The sequence below is a fragment of the Cryptococcus neoformans genome (genome assembly GCF_000091045.1).
Source record: "Cryptococcus neoformans var. neoformans JEC21 chromosome 5 sequence".
In the NCBI taxonomy this organism is placed as follows: Eukaryota; Fungi; Basidiomycota; class Tremellomycetes; order Tremellales; family Cryptococcaceae; genus Cryptococcus; species Cryptococcus deneoformans.
Genome location: NC_006687.1, coordinates 1,322,504 through 1,344,411, shown reverse-complemented (window position 1 = coordinate 1,344,411; position 21,908 = coordinate 1,322,504). Strand labels below are relative to the sequence as shown.

The 21,908-nt window shown below is 48.2% G+C and overlaps 9 protein-coding genes across 9 annotated transcripts; 4 read left to right on the top strand and 5 right to left on the bottom strand.

Annotated features, from left to right (window-relative positions):
* Positions 1 to 11: 11 nt before the first annotated feature.
* CNE04800 (hypothetical protein) lies at positions 12 to 1,656 on the bottom strand. The gene is made up of 5 exons (XM_570995.2): positions 1,385 to 1,656; positions 1,266 to 1,333; positions 1,163 to 1,216; positions 1,005 to 1,105; positions 12 to 951 (listed from the first exon to the last, which is right to left on the bottom strand). Exons 1-5 carry the CDS (start codon positions 1,511 to 1,513, stop codon positions 98 to 100), a joined length of 1,206 nt encoding a protein of 401 aa, XP_570995.1. The 5' UTR covers positions 1,514 to 1,656; the 3' UTR covers positions 12 to 97.
* A 226-nt stretch (positions 1,657 to 1,882) lies between these two features.
* Positions 1,883 to 3,633, bottom strand: CNE04790 (expressed protein). The gene is made up of 6 exons (XM_570993.2): positions 3,569 to 3,633; positions 3,309 to 3,468; positions 3,164 to 3,231; positions 3,052 to 3,105; positions 2,889 to 2,989; positions 1,883 to 2,836 (listed from the first exon to the last, which is right to left on the bottom strand). Exons 2-6 carry the CDS (start codon positions 3,423 to 3,425, stop codon positions 1,983 to 1,985), a joined length of 1,194 nt encoding a protein of 397 aa, XP_570993.1. The 5' UTR covers positions 3,426 to 3,468; positions 3,569 to 3,633; the 3' UTR covers positions 1,883 to 1,982.
* Positions 3,634 to 3,800: 167 nt separating this feature from the next.
* CNE04780 (expressed protein) lies at positions 3,801 to 5,357 on the bottom strand. Its single transcript, XM_570990.2, has 5 exons — positions 5,170 to 5,357; positions 5,037 to 5,104; positions 4,935 to 4,988; positions 4,786 to 4,886; positions 3,801 to 4,730 (listed from the first exon to the last, which is right to left on the bottom strand). Exons 1-5 carry the CDS (start codon positions 5,284 to 5,286, stop codon positions 3,877 to 3,879), a joined length of 1,194 nt encoding a protein of 397 aa, XP_570990.1. The 5' UTR covers positions 5,287 to 5,357; the 3' UTR covers positions 3,801 to 3,876.
* Positions 5,358 to 5,529: 172 nt separating this feature from the next.
* CNE04770 (conserved hypothetical protein) lies at positions 5,530 to 7,017 on the top strand. The gene is made up of 3 exons (XM_571181.1): positions 5,530 to 6,355; positions 6,411 to 6,857; positions 6,908 to 7,017. Exons 1-2 carry the CDS (start codon positions 5,716 to 5,718, stop codon positions 6,725 to 6,727), a joined length of 957 nt encoding a protein of 318 aa, XP_571181.1. The 5' UTR covers positions 5,530 to 5,715; the 3' UTR covers positions 6,728 to 6,857; positions 6,908 to 7,017.
* Positions 7,018 to 7,394: 377 nt separating this feature from the next.
* On the top strand, positions 7,395 to 8,945 carry CNE04760 (conserved hypothetical protein). Its single transcript, XM_024657295.1, has 6 exons — positions 7,395 to 7,641; positions 7,711 to 7,811; positions 7,897 to 8,045; positions 8,095 to 8,273; positions 8,344 to 8,564; positions 8,618 to 8,945. The coding sequence occupies exons 1-6, from the start codon at positions 7,503 to 7,505 to the stop codon at positions 8,663 to 8,665; spliced, it is 837 nt and encodes a 278-aa protein (XP_024512978.1). The 5' UTR covers positions 7,395 to 7,502; the 3' UTR covers positions 8,666 to 8,945.
* Positions 8,946 to 9,769: 824 nt separating this feature from the next.
* CNE04750 (conserved hypothetical protein) lies at positions 9,770 to 11,317 on the top strand. The gene is made up of 5 exons (XM_571183.2): positions 9,770 to 10,077; positions 10,142 to 10,201; positions 10,255 to 10,468; positions 10,528 to 10,704; positions 10,756 to 11,317. The coding sequence occupies exons 1-5, from the start codon at positions 9,994 to 9,996 to the stop codon at positions 11,163 to 11,165; spliced, it is 945 nt and encodes a 314-aa protein (XP_571183.1). The 5' UTR covers positions 9,770 to 9,993; the 3' UTR covers positions 11,166 to 11,317.
* On the bottom strand, positions 11,269 to 12,992 carry CNE04740 (expressed protein). The gene is made up of 4 exons (XM_571150.2): positions 12,749 to 12,992; positions 12,483 to 12,700; positions 12,318 to 12,416; positions 11,269 to 12,244 (listed from the first exon to the last, which is right to left on the bottom strand). Exon 4 carries the CDS (start codon positions 12,240 to 12,242, stop codon positions 11,973 to 11,975), a length of 270 nt encoding a protein of 89 aa, XP_571150.1. The 5' UTR covers positions 12,243 to 12,244; positions 12,318 to 12,416; positions 12,483 to 12,700; positions 12,749 to 12,992; the 3' UTR covers positions 11,269 to 11,972.
* Positions 12,993 to 13,212: 220 nt separating this feature from the next.
* On the top strand, positions 13,213 to 17,022 carry CNE04730 (conserved hypothetical protein). Its single transcript, XM_024657294.1, has 6 exons — positions 13,213 to 13,847; positions 13,898 to 14,011; positions 14,062 to 14,662; positions 14,713 to 15,735; positions 15,792 to 15,971; positions 16,024 to 17,022. The coding sequence occupies exons 1-6, from the start codon at positions 13,546 to 13,548 to the stop codon at positions 16,987 to 16,989; spliced, it is 3,186 nt and encodes a 1,061-aa protein (XP_024512909.1). The 5' UTR covers positions 13,213 to 13,545; the 3' UTR covers positions 16,990 to 17,022.
* Positions 17,023 to 17,139: 117 nt separating this feature from the next.
* CNE04720 (expressed protein) lies at positions 17,140 to 21,543 on the bottom strand. The gene is made up of 5 exons (XM_024657293.1): positions 21,504 to 21,543; positions 20,972 to 21,451; positions 20,581 to 20,868; positions 20,115 to 20,328; positions 17,140 to 20,067 (listed from the first exon to the last, which is right to left on the bottom strand). The coding sequence occupies exon 5, from the start codon at positions 20,065 to 20,067 to the stop codon at positions 17,449 to 17,451; it is 2,619 nt and encodes an 872-aa protein (XP_024512908.1). The 5' UTR covers positions 20,115 to 20,328; positions 20,581 to 20,868; positions 20,972 to 21,451; positions 21,504 to 21,543; the 3' UTR covers positions 17,140 to 17,448.
* Positions 21,544 to 21,908: the final 365 nt, after the last annotated feature.

Sequence of the window (21,908 nt, the reverse complement as noted above, 5' to 3'; positions counted from 1 at the left end):
CGAGACAGTTGAAAGGATGTTGTGTAGTGTCATAAGGGAAAACCTAATTTTCTTCGCACATCGCCATCTAGCGGACAAACTGGTAGGTGAAACAAACCTATTGCCAGCCCCACATTTGAGTGTCTAATAAACTACCATTGTCCTCCTCCTTTCCATACCATGCCACACCCAGCATATGACCATCAAGCTCTGGTCTCCTTCCGATAGCCACTTCCCTTCCAGGTTGAGCTCTCCAGGCCTCTACCAATTCCTTCTCCTCCGTCAAGCCCCAAACACATCCCTCTGTATGACCCGCCTGGGTGGCAATGTCATCAAACGCTGAAAGAGCAACAGGCAGTTGAGACGGGGAGAGGTTGGAGACGAATCGGATCAAGAAACGAGGTGCGATGAGGCTGCAGTGAAGGGTGAAAAGAATGATCGCATCGTCAGAGGGGTTGCCGGATGCTGATTTGATGCGTAAACCGGCAGGCAAAGATATGTCTGTCGGTGTTGACCAAGAGCCCTTGATGGTAAGATATCCCAAGCTGCCTGGAGTTGCCGGATCGGCAAGGAAAAGAGATCGTTCAGAAGTGTTAGCTTCTCTCAATCTCTTTCGCTGACGGACGTGCAGCTCCTCCGCGACGGTTTTCAGATCGTCTATATAAAGCCATTCCAGAGGCCCTTCAATAGACACAGTTGAAGGATGAATCTTCCAGACCAGTTCGGTGATGGAGGGCTCCTCAACGACCCATCCCGGACGATTCTCGCCGATAGAGCATCGAGAGTAAAAGGTAGAGCCAATGTCTGACCAAAGATAGGATCCAATAGCCTTTGGGACTCGAGAGGCAACTTCGGGAGAGAGGGGGAGGGTTGGTTGGTCCCTTCCCCATGATTCTGGCACAGGTGGAAGGTTGGCTTCAGGGCCGAGGTAGCGATGAAGAAGACTGAGAAGACGGTTGGCATAGCCGTTACCTGTGACAGTGCATCAGCACTAAGGCACATTTCATTTGAGCTCAAGATCTTACGAAGATGTTGCTTGGGAGTGACGACATAAGTCACATCGTACACATAACCCTCTTCGATGTCATCTGCTCCTCGGTGCTTTACCCAGGCGTTTCGTCGGAAGCTATCCTCCACCAGTCAACAAAAGCTCGTACACAGTACAGTAATGTAATGGACATACGTCTTGCATCCAGCGTAAATGTCGCCTTCGGGATCATCTAAGCGAACTAACACCCTAAATTCGGTCATTAATGGAATTAGTGCTGTGTCTCAATTGCACTTACCAGCAGACGAGCGCCTCTTTACCCCATTCAGCCTCGTTGATCTCCATTTGGAAGATCTCCCAGAATTGCTAGATGGAATCAGCATGTCGTCCTTGTGGAAAAATCTCTTTTCAACCCACTTGCCATGTCTTGCCCTTGTTCCAGATGGCCCAAGCAGCTCGGGCATGTTGCTCAGCTTGACTAAAGTTCGCAGCTCGGATAGTGAATTGCTGCAGTTTTTGCGTTCGAGAGTCGGTCGTAAGTGTCATTATGTTTTTATGTATATCTATTATCTATTTTTATTGTCAACTTTCCGGTGCAGGGGAGATGTATATGTACTATACACTATAGAGATCAGTAATGCATCACATACTGTACGCACGTTGACAAATATAAATAAGTACTCGTGCGTCAGTCGTGGTGCTGGTGCGAACTTTTTCTACTGATCCGCGAGTTTTAATTAGCCACGCTGCAAAAAGCAAGCAAGCTCCGTCCGCGAGGAAAAAGTTGAGCCCTCGGGTAAATATTCTAGAGACGCGGGGTCCTGGCAAGCAGTTAAGCGAGACTGGTGGCCATCCACGGCATGCAGTTGGCGAATGACCCGTCGGCGAGGCATGCATGATGGATGATCTGTGATACGAGAAACATCGCATGCATACAATATGCCCTGCCAAACAAGTACGTAATGTGGGGCATAAGGAATGTAGAGTCTACGTATGACAATGGCGTCTTATGCGTCTATCCCCAGCTCCAGATCTGCGATTCCATTATCGTCCCCTTCTCCTCTTCAGCTCCATACCATGCAACAGCAAGTAAATGACCATGTTGCTCTGGTCTTCTTCCAACTTTAACTTCTCTCCCGGGTTCCTCATTCCAAGCCTTTACAAGTCCAACCTCTCCATTAACACCCCACACCCAACCTTCTTCGTGCCCAGCATCCGCTGCAAGCTTATCGCACGCTCGAAGGACCAGAGGCAGCTGGGCTGGCGTCAGATTAGATATGAAAGTGATCAAAAATCGTTCTCCGAATGGAATACAGGTAACGGTAATGAGGACGATAGCATCTTCGGAGGCGTTCCCTGATGAGGACTTGATACGAAGACCCACAGGGATGCGTTGAGATGTGGGGCTTAATCTAACGCCTTTGGCAGGGACGTAGGATAATGTACCGGGCGTTGCTGGGTCTTGGATAAAGAGGGCTCTCTCGGTAGTATCTGCCTGTCTTAGCTTCTCCTTCAAGCGGTCGGACAGCTCCTCGCCGATAGCGTCCAAGTCTTCAAGGTAAAGCCATTCGAAACCCTCTTCGGCGTCATCTTTAGGAGGGAGGATCTTCCATACCAGTTCGCCATTCTGCGAGTCATCTACTATCCAGCCAGGTCTATCTGGGCTGATGGCGCAACGAGCGTAATAGGTCGAGCCAATATCTGACCAGAGGATAGATCCAAAAGCCTTGGGAGTACGAGCGATGATATCCGGAGAGGCCGATATGGATAGTTGGTCTTTGTCCCAAGCCTCTGGGATGGGTGGAATAGTTGATGAAGGGGCAAGATGGCGATGAAGTACGCTTAAAAGTCGATTAGCGTAGCCGTTTCCTATTACGTGGTGAATCAATACCCGATACACCGTTCGCTAGGCTGAACGTACGGAGATGCTGTTTAGGAGTTACGACGAATGTAACGTCGTATACAAAGCCCGGTTCGATATCGTTTGCTCCACGGTGCTTGACCCAACCCTTCCTTCGATACCTAAAACCGGAATGCCAAGTGAGTTTAAACCCTCCAGGTTTCCAGTATCTCGCATTTCTTACGTCTTGCAACCTGCATAAATTTCACCTTCTGGATCATCTGTTCGTATGAGTACCCTAACCAACCGTCAAATATGATAACACTAAGAATAATTAACAAACAACAGCTACTTACCAAGTCACAAGCGCATCTTTACCCCATTGAGCATCATTCAGCTCCCACTGAAAGATTCCCCAGAATTCCTAGATGAATCCCCAGGTAGGTCATCAGATGATTCTCTTGATGGCTGATCACGGGCGAAGAGAAAACTCAAACTCACCTCCCAGCTCTTCCCTTTGGCCCAAACAGCATAAGATGCGCGAGCATGTTGCTCGATCTGGCTCGTATTGGCTGCGCGCGTTGTAAACTGCCGGAGACGGGTTTGCGCATCGGACATGGCTTGTGTCTACACTATATCGAATCTATCTTTCGTACTCTTCCTTTTTAATAATCAGCTTTGGAATTTAGATAAGCATATGGAAAACAAGTATAACAAGTATAGCATGTCTAAGTATATCATGAAATTGTGCTGACACCTACCGTGACGTTGCATGTAGCATGAGCTGAGGCATGACGGACTGAGCACTATATCAGATGGATTACTCGTACTGCAGAAATTGATGACGTTAATGATGCCGGTATTGTGTCACGTTGACCTAATAGACCAAAAACGAGCGCTGCAATGTTTTTTGGCGTTTACCAGCGCATGGCTCCACCGGTTTTTACCTCCTACTATAACTGACGGCCCACATGTCTGCAATCTGCAACAGTTCAAAAGATACGAAAAACCAATCAACGCTTTTACCCATAAACATGCACTCGTATTACATATAATAGAATCAATTGCTCTAACACCAGCTCCACATCTGCCCGTCTCCCAGCATACCCCTGTCTTCTTCCGGACCATACCAAGCGACACCCAATAGATGCCCATCAACCTCCTCCCTTCTCCCCACCCTAGCCTCTCTCTCCGAAAGCGCCTTCCAAGCTTTCACCAGCTCACTCTCCGCCTCAAGGCCCCAAGCACATCCTTCTTCGTGTCCGACTTTGGCGGCGAGAATGTCGAATGCTTTCAGGACAGATGGGAGTTGCAAAGGGGCAAGATTGGATATTAAGGTTATGAGAAAGCGTTTCCTGATGGAACGATTGGATACGGTGAATAGGACGATAGCATCTTCTGTAGAGTTACCGGATGATGCCTTGATGCGAAGTCCCACAGGAAGAGACTTGAATTCGGGGTTCAACCATGTGCTTTTCACCGGAAGGAAGAAGAGGGTCCCAGGGTTTGCAGGGTCTTGCAAGAAGATGGACCTCTCCGTAGTATCTGATTTCCTAAGTTCGTTCTGAGCACGCACAGACAATTCCTGGCCAACTGAAACAAGTCCTTCTTGATAAATCCAGGTATACACTTCTTCTACAGGATCGGCGCTGGGCAAGATCTTCCACACAAGCTCTCCGTTCAAGGCATCGTCTACGATCCATCCCTGTCGACCTTGACCACTCAGACAGCGCGAATAAAAGGTCGATCCGACGTCTGACCAGAGTATGGATCCTAAGGCTTTCGGTATTTTAGGTGCGATATCAGGGGGAAGTTGAATATAGGGCTGGTCTTTGCCCCATGATTCTGGTACAGGAGGGAGTGTGTTCTCAGGACCGAGATATCGATGCAGAAGGCTCAAGAGGCGAGTCGCGTAACCGTTGCCTACAGCCCACATAATGTCAGTCCATGTTAGATAAACCATTCTTGGTGTACTCGCGAAGATGTTGCTTTGGAGTCACTACCGAGGCAATACCATACACATATCCATCTTCGATATCATCGGCTCCTCGATGTTTGACAAACGCCTTTCGTCGATACCTGTGCAGCACATCAGCGAGACTAACAGATAAACTCATGAGCTCTCACGTTTTACATGCAGCATAGACCTCACCTTCTGGGTCATCCCTGTGCACAAGAACCCTGGTATCTCGAGTCAGCTTGGTAACCACTAGTTCAATGTTGACTTACCAAGTTTGGAATGCATCTTTACCCCATGGTGCTTCCCTTCGCTCCGTCTTATATACCTCCCAATACTCCTACTTGAGAAGTCAGACACTGTATACAGTGACAGGCTCAACATGTAGGGTAACCCACTACTGACCTCGAAGCTTTGAGCTCTAGGCCAAATCACATAAGAAGCCTTAGCGTGCAGTTCGATTTGGCTTTGATTGGCTGCCTTGATGGTAAACTCTTGAAGCTTGTCAGACAGAAGCGCCATCTTGGAAGGAGTTGAACGACGATACTGTGGGCCAAAGAAACACAAGATATGGCAAACGAAGGAGACAGTCGTGTATCGTTGTCGAATTCGCTGTTCGTTGTTGATCTCTCATCTCCGGTCTCCGGTCCCCACTCTCGACTTGTTTCGGCTAAGTTCGGTTCTCGGATACTTATCTGGTTCCGTCTGCTGTTAACAGAAGTGGGCGCATTCCACATCACGAATATCAACCACCACCACGCACCACCACCACCATATGCCATATATTATATAGATCATCACTCCTCCATTTATATTGTCACCGGCAAACCCTGTCATATGATCTTCCGCTGTGAAGTTATTACAAAACCCTTACTGTCTTCCTTCCTGTTGGCTTATTGATAGGCCTAGAATTCAACTACCTATACTCAAGACTCAAAGGGGCGGATCCTTATGGCTTCACTAAATCCATGCGCTAAGGAGCTACACCTGCTTTATGTCCTTACCGACTCGAGCCTCCCTACTGGCGGTTTCGTATCCTCCTCTGGCCTCGAATCATTCGCCAAACACGGATTTCTTTCTTCACAGTACTCTTACACATCCAAAGAATTTAAAGATGGTGGTGTCCCGGGAAAGAAGAGTATGACAGGAGGTTTGGTTGATTTTGCGAGGGCCGAAGTGAGTAACTATGCTAGTACAACCGGAGGGTTTGTCAAGGATGGATGGACTTGTGTAGATGATTCCCGTAAAGCTTCCAAAGCTGGGACTGGCATAATAGAAGATGAGGTGCAGAGAGTGCTCCAAAAGATACAGGCGCTAGACAAGTATCACGAGTGCACGCTCCTGTCTCACGTTGGTCGGCGGTCATCGAAAGCTCAAGGTGTAGCTATGCTCACCCTTTTCTCCCGTGGGCTGAGCCGTCCGGTAGGGATTGATGAGTACTTGAATGACGATGGAGGAGGCCCCGGATCGACCGATGAAATGGGCGTCAAGATCATAGAAGGTTATAAGAAAATGGTAATCTTGGAGAAGGTTCCGGGGCACTTGGCTGTTTGCTGGGGTGTTATTACAGCTGCCTTGGGACTACCCGTTGGTAAGTTGTCATACCCCATGAAATAGTTCTTTTTATTGATTATTCGTCGTCGCAGATCGAGCTTTGCACCTACATCTTTTCCTTCACGCACGCTCCCTCCTTTCCTCGGCCGTCCGTCTGAACATCATCGGTCCATACGCTTCCTCCCAGCTTCTCCTTCACCCTTACCGGGACATCATCAATCAAGAAGTTGAGAAACTGAGCAACTGCACCACCGGTATTATTGAGGACAAGGCCGAGAAAAGTGGGGAGGAAGAAGATCTCTGGGCATGGACAGAGGATGCTGAGAAGGGACCGGCAACTACGTGGCCACTTGGAGAAGTTTTGATGGGGAGACACGATATTCAGCATTCGAGGATCTTCAACTCATGATTTCTGTGCTGGAATAGAAATCGCTGAGAAGGTTAGCCGCATGGCTTAGCTCTGCTTGGAGTATGCCCGAACTTGTTGATAGCAGTTGTAATGCGTGTCACAGAATTGCAATACCGATCAATGGCCAAAGGTGAGAATGTCCTAGGCGACTCATTTTCTGTTACTGATAAACTGATATAGAAACAAAATAACCTGCGTTGACTAGAATAGATAAGTCAGACAGGAGGTGAGAGTCGCCATTGGTTGCTTATTAGCTGTGATACGTAGATTAGGATTTCATAGAAGGCCTAGATGCAGTCACTTCTACCGGCATACCGGCATAAATGGGCCTGAATTGAGAAAAGAAGGTCAAACTACGTTGAATGAAGTGACGGACATTCAAAGTGTCCATGGTCAGATGTCAGTGCGCTGCTGTTAGACGCTTTCAAGAGACCAGTTGAGCGAAGAGGGATACATTCGTTGTTTGTATTACTGTACTCAGTGGCAGGCTTGCGGATCTACTAAATTTGGCTTTCGGAGAAGATGGACCTCTCAAGGCTATACATATTTTGCCTTGATTTTGCCTTATAAAAAAAATGTGCGTGCAGCGCGGTAAAGTGGAGGTTGTCGGACTATCTCCGAATTGTTGACGCCATAGCGTATAAACGAAGCATTCGTCCCATCGACCACCGATTCGTGGAGCCAATATGACTTTTTCAGTTTTTTCCGCCTTTTTATTCGATTAGCTCTCTTCTAGAGTTTATCTGATCAGGCGCATCCCCATTGACTGACCATTATGCCAGCGGCGGATCAACTGGCCATCGACTGTCAAAGTCTCACCTATTCATGGAAAGAAGGAGACGATCCAGTCCTCGAAAATGTGAACCTCGAGCTTCGAAAGGGGGATAGGTGTCTGCTATTGGGTGCTAACGGAGGTTCGTCCCGCATTTTTACAGAATGATCAGCTGAAAATAAGCTAAGCTAATGACCGCTCTGGGATTTAGCGGGAAAATCGACACTTTTAAGGATTTTAGCAGGCAAGAGATTGACCAAGACGAGGACTTGTCGGATCTTGGGGCAGGACGTATTCATGAGCCCTCCAGGTGTGCGTCCCTTCTCACCTCCTTGTGGCTCAAAGATGGGTCCATTTCAAACAAGCATATAGTCTGACGCAGTACGGACGATTGTAGGGTGTTGTCTATCTCGGAACAGAATGGTCCTCCAACCCCGTTGTTCGCTCGGACATTGTTGTTTCTCATTTCTTAGACTCTGTGGGGGGTTACAGGCACAAGGAGAGGAGAGATAGGCTTTTGAGGATCCTCGATGTCGATCTTGACTGGTAAATGGGCTATGCGTGTCTCAACCGTCTTTCACTAACCAATATGCAGGCATATGCACCAAATCTCTGATGGAGAGCGTCGTCGGGTCCAGCTTTGTATGGGACTTATGGGAGAATGGGATGTCTTGCTTCTGGATGAAGTCACTGTTGATCTGGATGTGCTCGTTCGTGCAGACTTGATTGATTTTCTGATTTCTGAATCCGAAACAAGAGGTGCTACTATTGTCTGTGCGTGTTTACATTCTACTTTCCTCCTTCTCTCGACGTCGATGGTACTGACGAAGGATTATTTTAACAGATGCCACCCACATCTTTGATGGCCTCAAAAAATTCCCTACAAAAATTTGTCACATCCAGCTAGGCTCAACTCCTCGTGGCCTCATCGCTTGGCCTCCTGCCGACAAAGGGTTGCAAGAGGAAACGCTTTTCGAGTTGGCATTAGGCTGGTTGAGGGAGGATAGAGATCTGAGAAGGCAGAAAGAAAATGAGAAGGGAAGGACGAGAGGGCCCAAGACGGATGTAAGTGTTACTCGCTAAGGGGTCGTCGCTTTGAGCTGATAAGGAAGTTGTAGACGAGAGATGCCAAGACTTTCTTCGAGAAGTATGACTACTCCCACTAGAGTACCGTATAGTAATACACCATTGTTGCCCCGTGGGTTTGCCTCCTTTAGGACTTTTTATAGTGTTACCCATTGGAATATAGGTGGATCTGTTATAAGAGTGAGGGTCGTCTAGATCGGGAAAGAGGGTCTCTGCGTGAAGAAACGGCCACAAGGGATGTCGATAGACTTGTGGGCTGGATATATGAGATGAGTGATCTAGAACGAGGAATGGCTATACGAGACGTACAATGTTTACAATGATTACAAGGTTTATGACATGTCTTGCTTTTGTTGGGGATCTCCGTTCTCAACATTTCCATGCTTCCATCATATACTACGCTGCCTAGACATTACACTTTTTTAAAGCATCATTATTCCATCACTTCTCTTTTCGATAACAACCTTCATCGACAACCTCCGGCACCAAATCTCTCTCCTGGAGCGTCCTGATGCTGCGCCAGACTCACCCGTGGAAATCTATGAAATAGTAAATGTTCCTAAAGGTACTAGAGTACCATTCGTTGTGCATTAACTGATTCATTATTTTTGCATCAAAATCATCATATATAATCTTGATGCATCATCATCCTTCCATCCACGCGAGACATTGGATTGCACAAGCTCCACACAGATACCGTACTACTATTCTTCTTATCCCATTCTTAAGCTTGGTCGTCTCGTCTTCTGTAGTTATATCGATCGAACTAGTATTTGTAGCAGTAGTAGCAGTATCTTCTTGGAATTGCTTGTTATTAGCAACCACAAATAAATACCTCTGTCCTCACCACCCATCAGGAATGGCGAATCCTCCCTCTGAGCTTTATATCTCAGGTCGTAGCTTCCTTGAGACCATTGTTATTGCAGTTATTAAAACGAGAAAGGGGAAAGCATTGAACTGGGACATCTGGCGTGTAGAAACGAAGGCCAAAGGAAGCCAGCGAAGGATACTGTACGTAGCACGTGCCTCAAATTCCAACAAGGCCCGGATATGTTATGTACGTCGTGAAGTATTATTGAGTTCCTAGTTCCTGGTGCCTGTCCCTGACGCCTTTTTTTTTCGCGTTTTGATTGTTTGATTGTTGTTTGGTTATTAGCTTCAGTTAGACGACGCGTGCGGATGATCAGATCGCTCTTTCGCTTCCCGTGAAAGAAATTAGAATGTTCATCTGCTCCCGTTAAACCAGGCCCGTCAACCCCCGCAAGATCCATATAAAGCCCCTTTCAGCCATTCTTCTTTCCTATTTTCCTCTTGCTTATCTTCTACTCTCTTGGCTTTTACTCACGTTTTCTATCTTCTCTTGACACTTTTTCTTAAGCCTTCTAATAATAAAGTTTATTTTATAACGATGTCCAAGATTCTCTCCTTCCTTGCTACCTTGGCCATTAGTGCTGCCGTGGTCCGTGGTCAGGCCGCCCCAAACTGGCAATACGTGAGTACTCCAAAGGGAACATGTCCATAAAAGTTGATGCGACAACTCACCATCCCTCATGCAGGTCCCACAGACTTGCGCATCTGATTGTGCTGAAACCGTCAAGACTGCTTACCTTTGTGAGGTAAGAATTGTTTTTGTAACTCGTCGACGCGCCGTATACTGACTCTTACACAGGCCACTTACACCGATGGTACAGAGGCCTACAGCTGCTTCTGCAACAACTTCCCCTCCGACGCGTCTGCTTGCGCGACCTGCTTGAGCTCTAATGACGCTTCCGCCGTGGCCTCCGTCTTGACTTCCGCCCAGACTGCTTGTCCTGCCGCCATTTCTCAGTGTTTCTTTGAATGCGATTTCACCACCTGTAGCTCCACTGACGTTGCCTGCCAATGTGAGTCAAGTATCTCGGCGAAATCACGTCGCCTTCAGTGTTGACGTCCTTCTCATTAGGTGATGGCACTTACCTTGAGAACATCTTCAACTGTGCCTCTTGTAATACTGCCAATGGCAACACTGCTGCTACCCAGGTTTCCGACTTCCAGGCTCTTCAGGAGTCTTGTGCCAACCAGAACTACACTGGTGCCAGCGAGAGCTTCACCACCAAGGCCCTCCCTACCATCGCTACTAGTGAGTTAGCTGCATCCCTTTACTTGTGAGCCCTATTGACGCGATAAAAAGGCGATTACACCGCTCCAAGCCTCACTGCTACTGGTGGTGGCGCTGCCGCTTCTGACACTGCCGCTGTCGTCATCGGTACTACTTCTAACGCTGCTGGCACCAACTCCACTCCTGCTGCTACCTCTGACTCCGACGCTGCCTCCAGCTCTTCTCCCGCCGCTGCTTCTTCTGGCAGTGAGACCGCTTCTTCTGCCGCTGCCGCTGTCGCCTCCACCACCTCAGCTGCTGACCGCACTTCTGCTGTCTCTGGTACCACTGGCGGCTCCGCCTCCCGTTCTGTCTCTCAATCTGCCTCCGCCTCTGCTTCTTCTTCTTCTTCTTCCGATAGCTCTTCCTCAGGTGCAGGTATGGTCGCTCCCGCTGTGGGTGGTGTCCTCGCCTTTGCCGGTGCCGCCCTTGCTCTCCTTTAAAGCGGCTTTGAAACACGCATGTTTATGAGCATAGCATCTAAAACCCGGCAAGACCGACTCTTCTCTTTATTTACCTTTCGATACTTCGATTCATTTGTTTCATTTTTAGGGTACATGGGCATTTAGTACAAATGTATAAACTTGGTTGGCGATGGCTTCTGTATATCTCTTCCGTGTCCTTTTCTAAACGATTCGGATCTCGATGGTTCTCTGTGTCAGAATGATTCATGGGTACAAGACCTAGTATAATAAATTAACACCATCCCCACATTGTCCATCTCTCCAGGCCCCTTATCTTCTTCCTTGCCATACCAAGCAACCCCCAATAAATGCCCATCGACCTCTCCCTTCCTTCCCATCTTAACGTCCCTTCCTGGCAACTCTTTCCAGGTCTGTACTAGCTCGCTTCCCAGACCAAGCCTCCATACACACCCTTCTTTCTGCCCAGCTTCTGTAGCCAGGATATCTATCGGGTGCTCTTAACACGGAAGGAAGTTGAGGAGAACTTATATGGTAAACAGGACGATCGCATCTCCTGATGACGTTAAGTATGGCGGTTTAATGCCGCAGGATGATGTCGATGTTTTGGCTCGGATCCCCACGGGTCGCGGAGCACCTGTGGGGTCTTTCCACCGAGTTTTAACGGGTAAGAACAAGAGTCCACCAGGGCTTGAAGGGTCTGGTACGAAGATCGATTTTTTAGAAGTGTCTGACCTTTCCAGCTTTTCCCTTACTCATCGAGACAGCTCCTCGCCAACAGAAACGAGATCCTCCTCGTAGATCAAAGAGAAGATATCTTCAAGAGGATCAGTAGAAGGCTTTACCTTCCATATAAGCTCGCGGTTCAGGAAATCGTCGACAACCCATCGTGATCGAACTTGTCCAATCAAACAGCGGGAATAGAATGTTGACCCGATATCTGACCACAGAATAGAGCCCAATGCTTTGCGGGTGTAGGGTGTGCTTTTGACGATGGATGGATGAGATGGCCCTCTTTGCCCGATGGTTCTGGCATAGAAGAGAGTGTCTTTGGATCACCGAGGTGCCAATAGAGAAGACTAAGGAAGTGAATAGCATAACTGTTTCCCGAAAAACAAGTATTGCAGATGCGTGAATACGACGACAAACTAGTGTCGTTGGAAAGAGACTTACGAAGTGTTTCTTGGGGGTCAGCACACAAGCAATGGCATCTATATAACCTCTTCTATTGTATCTGCATTTCGATGCTTAACAAAGGCTCAGCGTCAGTATCTACCGAGGAGCGATTTGTCACTGTTGGCGGGTCTCAAAATATTATCAAAGGCTAACAGTGCTCACGTCTTAATACATCCTGCGTAAATCTCGCCATCCAGGTCATCTTTCCGTACGAATACTCAGCCACTGTATCAGCAAAATACTATGATCTAATATTGAGGACTAGGATTGGCAAGAGCATACCACGTTCAGAATGAGTCTCCACCCCATGGGGCTTGATTACATTCTTTCTGATAGGCGCCCCAGTATTCCTACACGGGGAGAGATTGTTCAGTCAATTCCTGTGGTGGCCCCCGTCAGCGAAATTGTAAGTAGAATGCCATACTGACTTTGTAGGTTTGACCATCAGATCCCCAGATAGGGTAGGCTTTTGTAGAGTATTGCTCGGCCTGGGTAAGGTTGGCGGGTTTGACAATAAAGTCTCGGAGATCTGATGGGACGGATTGGTAACATCGTTACAATTCTTCGATGCTGAAACGTTCAATCTTATTAGGGAGGCATGCAAGGTTATTTTTGGTGTCTTCGTAATATCATCGACGCCGTGTGTGTTTGATGTGTTACCAATCACCGACGTATACAGACGGTTTGAAAAGATAATATGGAACTTGTCCGTTCCGTTCGTCGCTCACCAGCTTGCGTGACGACTGCTGCGATCGTACTCGCTCTCTGACTGGTTGCGGTGGGGTTTCTATTTGGTTCGTATGCCCGTTACGTAATGAGAAATGTTGCAGAAGAAGACTAAGTACATCTTTTCACCTCACCTTTTTTTCTTTGGTAACATCTCGAGCTCATCTATAATCATAGTCTATCGCCAAATCAGTTTGTCCGTATGCGCCGGGCTGTGGAACGTGCTCTCAATGTGTGGCCAAGTCACTTGACTGAAATCTGATGTTAAGCGCCGCGCGTGCAGAGGAAAATGGTCCGAAGTCGGCGGCCCGCGGACTAAGATAATGCGAGATAAGTATGGTCGGACTGACGGTGCTTTTTCATCCCGTAAAGATGGATCGTGACAGTGTAGGTAATCTATACCGTGCTGCTGTTAAATACAGTCGTACAATGAGGCGGTTTGCCCCCGACCCCCGTGACAACCTTGATTCTCTCGGAAGATCACAAATCACACTACACTATGTCGGCCAACCCCCTCACCTACCCCTCATCCCGCCGACCTTTCTCCTTGGATGTTTTCAAGAGCCCTCCCAGCGAGTACCGGGGAGCACCCTTCTGGGCATGGGTAACCAAGCAGGAGAAGCAGTCCACTGTGGATCAAATAAAGATGCTTGAGGAGATGGGGATGGGCGGATTCCACATGCACACCCGTGTCGGGCTGGATATCCCCTATCTTGGAGAAGAATTTATGAGCATCGTTGAGGGATGTGTAGATGAGGCAAAGAAGAGGGGAATGTCAGCATTCTTGTATGATGAGGATCGGTATGTAATTTGCCCACTTGTAGAAGGCCATGTGGCTGATAGAAACTCAGATGGCCTAGTGGATTTGCGGGAGGCAAGGTTCTCGAAGGGCATCCAGAACTCAGACATCTACATCTGTTGTTCACTCCCTGGGCTTATGGTTCAGAATTAGGGTACAAGAAACCGTAAGGAAGTCCCTGTAACCAGCCAAAAATTCTAGCTAAACTGCTGTTAGCGATTTTCCCATTGCCAACGCTGCACCTATGCGGAGTGAGCTTGGTACCCTTTTGGCTATGTACGCCATTAAGCTCCAAGACGGGTTTCTTCACTCATCCCGTATCATCTCCTCCACTTCCGACCTCAAAACTTCTGAAGTTGTGTGGTATGCTTATGCCGAACCTTTGCCTGATAGCGGCTTCTTCGGAGATCAGACTTACACGGATCTCCTCAGCAAAGAGATGACATCTCGCTTTATCGAGGTCACGCATGAAGTGTACAAAAAGCATGTAGGATCAAGCTTCGGGAGCGTTGTACCCTCAATTTTCACTGATGAACCGCAATATTGTCCTATGTCGACGCTCAATGTTGCTGAGAAGCCTCAAGACGTCTTCCTCCCATGGACAAGAGGGATTATTGGTTCTTTCAAAGCTAGCAAGGGTGGAGATCTGCTGGAACTTCTACCTCGACTCGTCTGGGACTCTGCAGATGGACAGCCAAATACCACAAGATCCCAATTTTTGGATCATGTATGCGAACTTTTTTCAACAAATTATATTGGCACGATCGCAAAGTGGTGTGCGAAAAACAATATTATGTGCATTGGGCATATGAATGCAGTATGTGTTCTTTATAGTTATGGCGTCTTTAAGTTGATCCGAACTCTTAGGAACCCACATTGGCATCCCAAACAGCTCAGAATGGCGAAGTCATGCGATGTTATCGTGAAATGCAGTTCCCAGGAATTGACATGCTCTGCGATAAACGCGAACTCAACACCGCAAAGCAAGCCGCTAGCGTAGCTCGTCAGTACGGTAGGCCAGGGGTAATGAGTGAACTCTACGGCGTGACCGGCTGGCAGTTCACTTTTGAGGGTCATAAAGGGCAGGGAGACTGGCAAGCGGCGCTGGGAGTCACGCTTAGAGTGCACCATTTATTCTGGAGTACGATGGAAGGGGAGGCGAAAAGGGACTATCCTGCGTGTATCGGGTATCAATCCCCTTGGTGGAAAGAGTACAAGACGATCGAGGATCACTTTGCACGAGTCAATTCCGCCTTAACTCGAGGTAAACCTGTTACCAGGGTCGCTGTCATCCATCCTATCGAGAGCTATTGGCTCTGCTTTGGTCCAAAGGACAAGAATGCAGAGGAGCTCGATTATCGCGAGCAGGCATTTGCTCAGCTTACAGAATGGCTACTCGGCAGCCACATCGATTTTGACTTTATCTCCGAGTCACTCTTCCCAGAACTCACCTCTCTCGAAGAGATTACTAGTACTCTTTCCGTTGGAGAGTGCAAGTACGATGTTGTTATTGCCCCAAACCTTCGCACCATCCGATCTACCACTCTTGAAAGATTGGACAAATTTGCGAAAGAAGGCGGTAAAGTTATATTCGCGGGATCTACACCGACCCTTGTCGACACCCTCACTCCTTCCTCACCACCTTCCATACCCATGGCGGTCACACTTCCATGGTCTAGAGCCCAGGTTCTATCTGCTCTTCAGCCCTTCAGAGATGTTGATATGGTAATCAATGAGAGCACCTTGTATAGGACCCAAGGGAAGAAAGCCGATACCTTGTTTTACCAGATGAGGGAAGAGGGTGAAGAACGTTGGGTGTTTATATGTAACACCGACCGTAAGGAGAGTACTCCTGTAGAAGTTGGATTCAAAGGGGAGTGGAAGATTGAGGTCAGCAAATCCTCATTTTTGTGCAAGAAGATTACTAAAATATGAGGTTATCGCAGGTCCTTGATACAATGAAGGCGGATGCATGGGCGATCCAATGTAATCAGAGGAACGGGTGGACCTATCTCAAATATTGGTTTGACGGATGTGAGAGTGTGCTTCTGCATCTCGTTCAAGGGTCTTCGAAGAATGGGAAGCCTCAAACGGTTGTGAGGAGACAATACAAGCAAGTGGCCGATGTAAGTCTCTGAAGTTTTCATTTGATTTGTAATTAACCATTGTGTTTTTAAGGTCAAACTCCAATCCATCTCCCTTTCTGAACCCAACACCCTATTACTGGATTATTGCACTTACAAATGGGATGATGAGCCTTGGTCCTCCTCCTCGGAGGAGATCTTGGCTATTGACCAGCTCCTTCGCCGACGTTTCGGTCTGTTCCTCAAAGGCGCCAAATTCCGTCAACCTTATACTATCCCATCATCTTCTCGCAAGCCCATAGGCAAGCTTCGTTTGCGTTTCGTGTTCAGAGCTGCATGCGAAGTGCAAGAAGCCCATCTGGCGATTGAGGGTGCTGACAAAGTCAAGATGTGGCTAGACGGACAGCAAGCGAAGATGAAGGTTGATGGGTGGTGGGTCGATAAATCTATCAAGACTATCCCCTTGCCTTGTATCACCGAGGGAACGCATACGATTGAGTTTGAGTACGACTATAGTATGCTTACGAACCTTGAGCGCATTTATATCCTTGGCTCATTCGGTGTCGATGTTCGAGGCAGAACGACGTCCATTGTCCCTCTTGACCTCTCGACCATCGAATGGGGTGATATCACCCGCCAAAACCTTCCGTTCTATACGGGCAATATCACCTATCATTGTACATTCACCTCACTTGGCAACACCCCTCAAGCTATCAGAGTTGCTCGTTACGCTGGCCCAGCCGTATCAGTCGACGTTGATGGCTCCCGCGCAGCGCTGCTTGTTCATGAACCCTATGCGTTTGAGCTTGGAAACCTTTCAAAGGGTGCGCATACCGTCGATTTCACTTGCTATGGTGACAGACACAATGCATTTGGAGCTGTACATCTCGTCCCCAACAAGACAAATTGGCTCAATGCCGATACTTGGAGGAGTGATTATGATTGGTGGTCGGAGGAATATGTTTTGGGAGAGATTGGCATTCTCAATGCGCCAAGGGTCGAAGAGCCCGGATTAGAAGTACCCAAACAAGTAAGAAGAGGCCTGATGCTGCATGTGTAGAAAATATGTAAAGTTTTATATGGCCGATCTATGGTATATGCGAGTACAAGTACACTGAGGTAGTCGACGCATCAATTATTCTCAGCTTGTGTTTTGACTGTTTTCTTTTCCAGGTTTATGCTATTAGAACATCGTGTCACGTCGCTAAGTGATGGACTGGATTGCGTACATGTACAAGCCTACCTATGGTAATGATAGAATGCCAGACTCAGACTAAATATAATTTTATGAAAAAATAAAACTGGAGAGTAGGGTGACGTCGTTAAAGGGTACAAAACAAGGCTTTTTTGTGATCTAATAGGCTACGAAAGGTGAGAAATGTCTAAATAGTCCGGAAAACATAGAATAGGTGGAAGCCATCATGAAGATGCGAACGATTATAATAATGTACAAAAGTTTGTGACAAAGGATGATAATGATGACAAATGTCCTTTTCCTTCCTCCTCTCTCGCCAGCTGCTCACGCCATCCTAGAGCTTCTTTTATCTCCAGTACCCACTCCCATTCCAGAAACTCCGTACCCAAATACCATGGATCCCCTAGTCACCCCTTGCTGGAGATAATCCTGTGGGAGAGGTTGCACCATCGCCACCTGACTCGCGCGCCTGTTCAAACTTGAGGTGCTAATTACACCCCCTCGTTGCTCATAAAACGAGTGAAATCGACTCTTTGAATGATCCCTTTCCAGTCCAGTCTTGGCTTTGGTTATTTCAGGCCGCTTGGAACCGGGGTTAGAAGGCGGCGCGTAGAGCATGGCTTGGGGTGCAGGGTAAGAATCAACGAGGGACATGACGCTTCGCCTTCGTCCATCGTGTGCTTGGGCAGTTGGCATGGGTTGGGTATTGGAACGTCGAGGAGTTGGTGGGTACCCCATCTGAGGGCTGCTCCTACTAGCTTGTAGATGAGCCAAGTCCAGCTTGCTCCCACTGCTCGACGCCCTCTTATGCTGTGGCATCTTATCCCTGACGCTCAAATCGGGTGCAGACTTGAGGTCCATCATGGATACATCTCTGGTATTCCTATCTTTCATCTTCTCCATCAACCTTTCTGCTTCCGCACGCTTTTCATTCTCGCCTCGCCTGTTGAGCTCTCGCCTTTCCCGAGCGCGCTGGACCTCAAGCATTGCGGCATGCGGGTCGGTTGGAGGGGGCGCCAAGCAAGACGGACGCTTAGAAGCGGGGTCCCCGGTAGCTTGTGCTTGGGAAAGATTGTGAACGCGAGTATCAAGAGATGGAATGAGACTTGGCTGCGATGGTTTGGCACCAAGGAGTTGTGAACGGCGTTTGGTAAGGCTGAGAGGCTCGTCATCTTCATCGTCAGAGCTCTGGGAGATACGTCTTTGAGAAGTGGGGTGGAATGATGAAAATGGCAAGTTCTCAGAGCTTACACAAGGGGAGGAAGAGCTAGGTGATGGAGATTCTAGTGGATCGGAAATAAAAAGAGGTTTCGCTTTTTTGGCAATAAGAGCCATCAGCGCCGCCTGCTGATCTTGTCCGCCTTCAACTTCCTTCTCCTCTACAGCCTCTTCAATCCTTTCCTCTTGCATAGCCTTGAACGACTCTTTTGACTCCCTTTCAACGTTACGCATGCTTGAAACTTCATGAAGCTCTCCAAGTCCCTGAATGTACGCTGAGAAATCCAGCTCCCAAACGCCATACCCGGGTCGTGCCATTGATATCGGCGAGTACACACCATCCGGGAAATACACAAAGTTACGCTGTTCGAACGGCGGGCGATTGATAAAGTCCAATACACCTTTTGGACGAGGGACAAGGTTCTTTTTGGAATTGCGACGAGCCATGATCGTACCTTGCGGTTGCTCTCCCCTATCAAGTTTGATCATCACATCTCGCACCGCCAAGCCCAGACGCAAACCGCCTTGAGCGGGTGAGAGGTCTGCAAGTCCTGTAAAGGAGTTGACGCTCTTGGGGAAAACGCGTCTTCCAGACTGTATTGACAAGGCAACTTCGTCAGGAAGCTTACGGTGTTGACGAGCGAGAGCAAGGGCAAATGGATGAGGAGATGGTGCTTTGAGTTGAGCAATCTTGCGGAGGGATGATGCACGGAGTTGATTTGTGAGGTACGTATGTTCGACTGGGTATTGATTGGAAGGGAAGTTGAGGACAGTTTGTGATTTTGGTTGAGGTGGCGAGCTTTGAGGAACGGTGAGGAGGTCAGCTGTACTTGAGCTCGGGGTACTCTTGGCTGAGGCCCTGGGCGAAACTTGAGATCCGTCGCCCTTGATCTTCCTACCACCAAGCCAGCCCCACACGCTCCGACCCTTCTTCTTGCTTTTCTCCTCCAACGCGTTCGCCAACGCCTTGCCTTCAATCATGACTTCAACAGGTTGACCTTCAGCAGGAGTTTTGATGTCGTCCGAGCTACACGTTGACGAAGCTGAGGATAATGTTGAGTTTGAGCTGGAGCGCGTGGAAAGTGGTGTGACAGGATGGCCGACGGTGTCATCTTCAGCCAGGGACAGGGTAGGAACTATGGGTACCGGTGGGGTAAGCACAGGCGGTGTGGTTTCAGATTTACGTCCAGTCTTCCTCCCCAGAGCGAATGCTTTTTTCAGTTTACTCTTCTCCCTGACTGGTGTCACGGGAACCGTCACTCGGAAGGAGTCGACAACCTCCTTTTGTTGGGTCGGTGATAGCCTCGTTTCCCCACCCATAGAGAGGCTCCGCTTTCTCCCCAATTGCTTCTCGGGCTTTCCCGTTTCGTCCGCTGCCATAGGAGGTTGGGATAAAGGGCTCGGTCTGAGCAATCCCAGTGATTTTTGCTTCCTCACGGTTTGCGGTCTAGATTTGGCAGATGCATCGCCTTCATCTTCTTCTTCCCCTGACGCCGTGCTTGCAAGCGGGTCAGGTATCGGGTCGACATAGTTCCACAAAGCATCTTCAGGATGCAGCAAGAACGTATTTAATCCATACGGATCGCTGGCCTTTAGTGTACCAGGGAAGGTTGGAAAGGGGGAGTAGGAGCTTGTATCGAGAAGTGGAACAGTACGAGGTGCGTCAGAGACGTATAACGAGCTTGATCGAGGGAGAGTGGGAAGAAGAGCGTCAAGGGCGGACATCTACAAACGATCAGCGTCCCGTCAGATTGATGAATACCAGCACTCACCACCGAGTCACAACCAAAAATACTCTTACACGACGAACACAGGCCGGCTAGCGGTAACTGAAAGAAGAACAAGAACGATGGTACTTTGAGGGTGCCAACAGACTTCTGCTTCTCCTCAAAATGCTTTTCAACGTTTTCAACACGACAGCGCTATATCAAAGGATCTTTGCTACGGGTCGATTGAAGGAACAGTGCAGATCGTATGATTGAAAGACTATGGAGTGAAGCCAATTAGTGTCTGTAATAGCGAGGCCGTAGGCTAAATACACAAAGGAAAAAATTAACAGATGTGTAGGTAGATCACCCAGCACGTGCCAAGTGGGGTTGAAGGTGAGGCGGTAGAGAGAAGAAGAAAGGAACAGAAGATAATACGGTTTTATCTTCGGGCGGTTGACCACGTAGTACGTAGCAGAATGGGATAAAGAGAACAAAAAGATGAATGAAGTGAAGCAGGGCCGTTACTCACTCGGGGCAGCCTGAGTTGCTAGGTTACAGAAGCTTCCCAGCTCTGCTGGTTGCGATTTGCGATGGTATCTGTGTTCGATATGCCAGCACAAGCTCGCACTCATTCCAATACGGGGAGATCAACGTTCACACTCTACGTCCTTCACAAAGGAATCGTGAATAGCTTTGGATAATTTTACGCTGATGTCGCTGGTGCTAATGGGTTGAGTGATTGATTGTGATCTTGTACCGTTGAAGGATCCTATGCAGATGTCGGATATATCAAGGACCAGAATTAGACGAGTATAATCTATTGATAGTGTCAGCTTCAGTGTTACGGAAGGGCACATGGGTTGAGAGAGTGCGGAGAAATCGCTCCGGGCAAATTGGAGGCACAGATACAAAGAACGTACGGTTTATGCGCTGCTGCTGGTGATGAGCCACGCTTGAGAAAGCGAAAATGTCCTTAGCAGACGGATAATGTCGATAACAGTCCCCTGGTACACAAGCTTCTTTTTGACGGGATATTAAAGAGTCGTATTATATGATTATGTGATATTGATAGATAGAGACGCTATTATATGCAACTGTGAATGAGTGAAGAGGGTGCGGGTATACTCCCTTGTGGTTATATTGTCCTCGACAAATGCTAATGGGTCGATGCTGAAAAGGGTAAACCGAGGCGAATGGGGAAGCGAAGATGATCTGAGCGACGGCGGTCGTCTGGATGGGCAATTTTCCACACAGTCTTTCGTTGAAGGAGGAGAGGGACTACCGTATAGAAGAGGATGGAACTTGAAGAAATGATGTCGAGAGCCGATCGCAGTTTTGACACTGCAGCAACGAAACAAGAATTGTTTTAGTGTCGTATCAAGATCTCCAGGGAATGAATCCTGTGCTTGCGGTGAGCCCTGTTATTGCCTCATGTCGGCCGTGGCCACTTACGTTGGGTACAACAGAACTGATGTTGAAAACGCAATAGCTCATGCATGCAGACTTTGGTATCCCCTCAACGATGTTTTCCCAGCTACAACGTATACCCTTTACTTCTGCTGGCGCCACCGCCTCCAAGTCCCCAAGCCTTTCCCGCCAAAAGAAGCCTTCCAAGCATCCCAAGAAATTAGTCGTCCAATACGGGTGTTCCTGAAGCCGATGACGTCTTCCCGTTCCCGCAAACGGCAACCCGGACTCAAATGCCGCTAGCTCCCCGAATAATTGTCCCAACTGCATTGGGACGGGCCTCTGTGCCGCTATTTTTTGGCCCAGGTACGGTGGGAATCCAGCCTATATATCCAAAACAGAAGATCCCCCCAGGAAACATATTTTCTGTATTCTGCTCTCATGGGACGG

Bases quoted from the DNA above. Each gene is read 5' to 3' on its own strand.
- CNE04770 (XM_571181.1), top strand. From the start codon at position 5,716: ATGGCTTCACTAAATCCATGCGCTAAGGAGCTACACCTGCTTTATGTC. The intron at 6,356-6,410 runs GTAAGTTGTCAT...TCGTCGTCGCAG, and splicing joins TGCCTTGGGACTACCCGTTG to ATCGAGCTTTGCACCTACAT.
- CNE04780 (XM_570990.2), bottom strand. From the start codon at position 5,286: ATGGCGCTTCTGTCTGACAAGCTTCAAGAGTTTACCATCAAGGCAGCC. The intron at 4,989-5,036 runs GTAAGTCAACAT...TCGAGATACCAG, and splicing joins AAAGATGCATTCCAAACTTG to GGTTCTTGTGCACAGGGATG. The intron at 4,887-4,934 runs GTGAGAGCTCAT...TGTGCTGCACAG, and splicing joins GTCTATGCTGCATGTAAAAC to GTATCGACGAAAGGCGTTTG.
- CNE04760 (XM_024657295.1), top strand. From the start codon at position 7,503: ATGCCAGCGGCGGATCAACTGGCCATCGACTGTCAAAGTCTCACCTAT. The intron at 7,812-7,896 runs GTGCGTCCCTTC...GGACGATTGTAG, and splicing joins TATTCATGAGCCCTCCAGGT to GGTGTTGTCTATCTCGGAAC. The intron at 8,274-8,343 runs GTGCGTGTTTAC...TTATTTTAACAG, and splicing joins AAGAGGTGCTACTATTGTCT to ATGCCACCCACATCTTTGAT.
- CNE04750 (XM_571183.2), top strand. From the start codon at position 9,994: ATGTCCAAGATTCTCTCCTTCCTTGCTACCTTGGCCATTAGTGCTGCC. The intron at 10,469-10,527 runs GTGAGTCAAGTA...CCTTCTCATTAG, and splicing joins CACTGACGTTGCCTGCCAAT to GTGATGGCACTTACCTTGAG. The intron at 10,705-10,755 runs GTGAGTTAGCTG...CGCGATAAAAAG, and splicing joins CCTCCCTACCATCGCTACTA to GCGATTACACCGCTCCAAGC.
- CNE04800 (XM_570995.2), bottom strand. From the start codon at position 1,513: ATGACACTTACGACCGACTCTCGAACGCAAAAACTGCAGCAATTCACT. The intron at 1,334-1,384 runs GTGGGTTGAAAA...GATTCCATCTAG, and splicing joins ACAAGGGCAAGACATGGCAA to CAATTCTGGGAGATCTTCCA. The intron at 1,106-1,162 runs GTATGTCCATTA...GGTGGAGGATAG, and splicing joins ATTTACGCTGGATGCAAGAC to CTTCCGACGAAACGCCTGGG.
- CNE04790 (XM_570993.2), bottom strand. From the start codon at position 3,425: ATGTCCGATGCGCAAACCCGTCTCCGGCAGTTTACAACGCGCGCAGCC. The intron at 3,232-3,308 runs GTGAGTTTGAGT...GGATTCATCTAG, and splicing joins CCAAAGGGAAGAGCTGGGAG to GAATTCTGGGGAATCTTTCA. The intron at 3,106-3,163 runs GTAAGTAGCTGT...ACGGTTGGTTAG, and splicing joins AAAGATGCGCTTGTGACTTG to GGTACTCATACGAACAGATG.
- CNE04730 (XM_024657294.1), top strand. From the start codon at position 13,546: ATGTCGGCCAACCCCCTCACCTACCCCTCATCCCGCCGACCTTTCTCC. The intron at 14,663-14,712 runs GTATGTGTTCTT...CCGAACTCTTAG, and splicing joins GCATTGGGCATATGAATGCA to GAACCCACATTGGCATCCCA. The intron at 15,736-15,791 runs GTCAGCAAATCC...AGGTTATCGCAG, and splicing joins AAGGGGAGTGGAAGATTGAG to GTCCTTGATACAATGAAGGC.
- CNE04720 (XM_024657293.1), bottom strand. From the start codon at position 20,067: ATGTCCGCCCTTGACGCTCTTCTTCCCACTCTCCCTCGATCAAGCTCG.
- CNE04740 (XM_571150.2), bottom strand. From the start codon at position 12,242: ATGCTATTCACTTCCTTAGTCTTCTCTATTGGCACCTCGGTGATCCAA.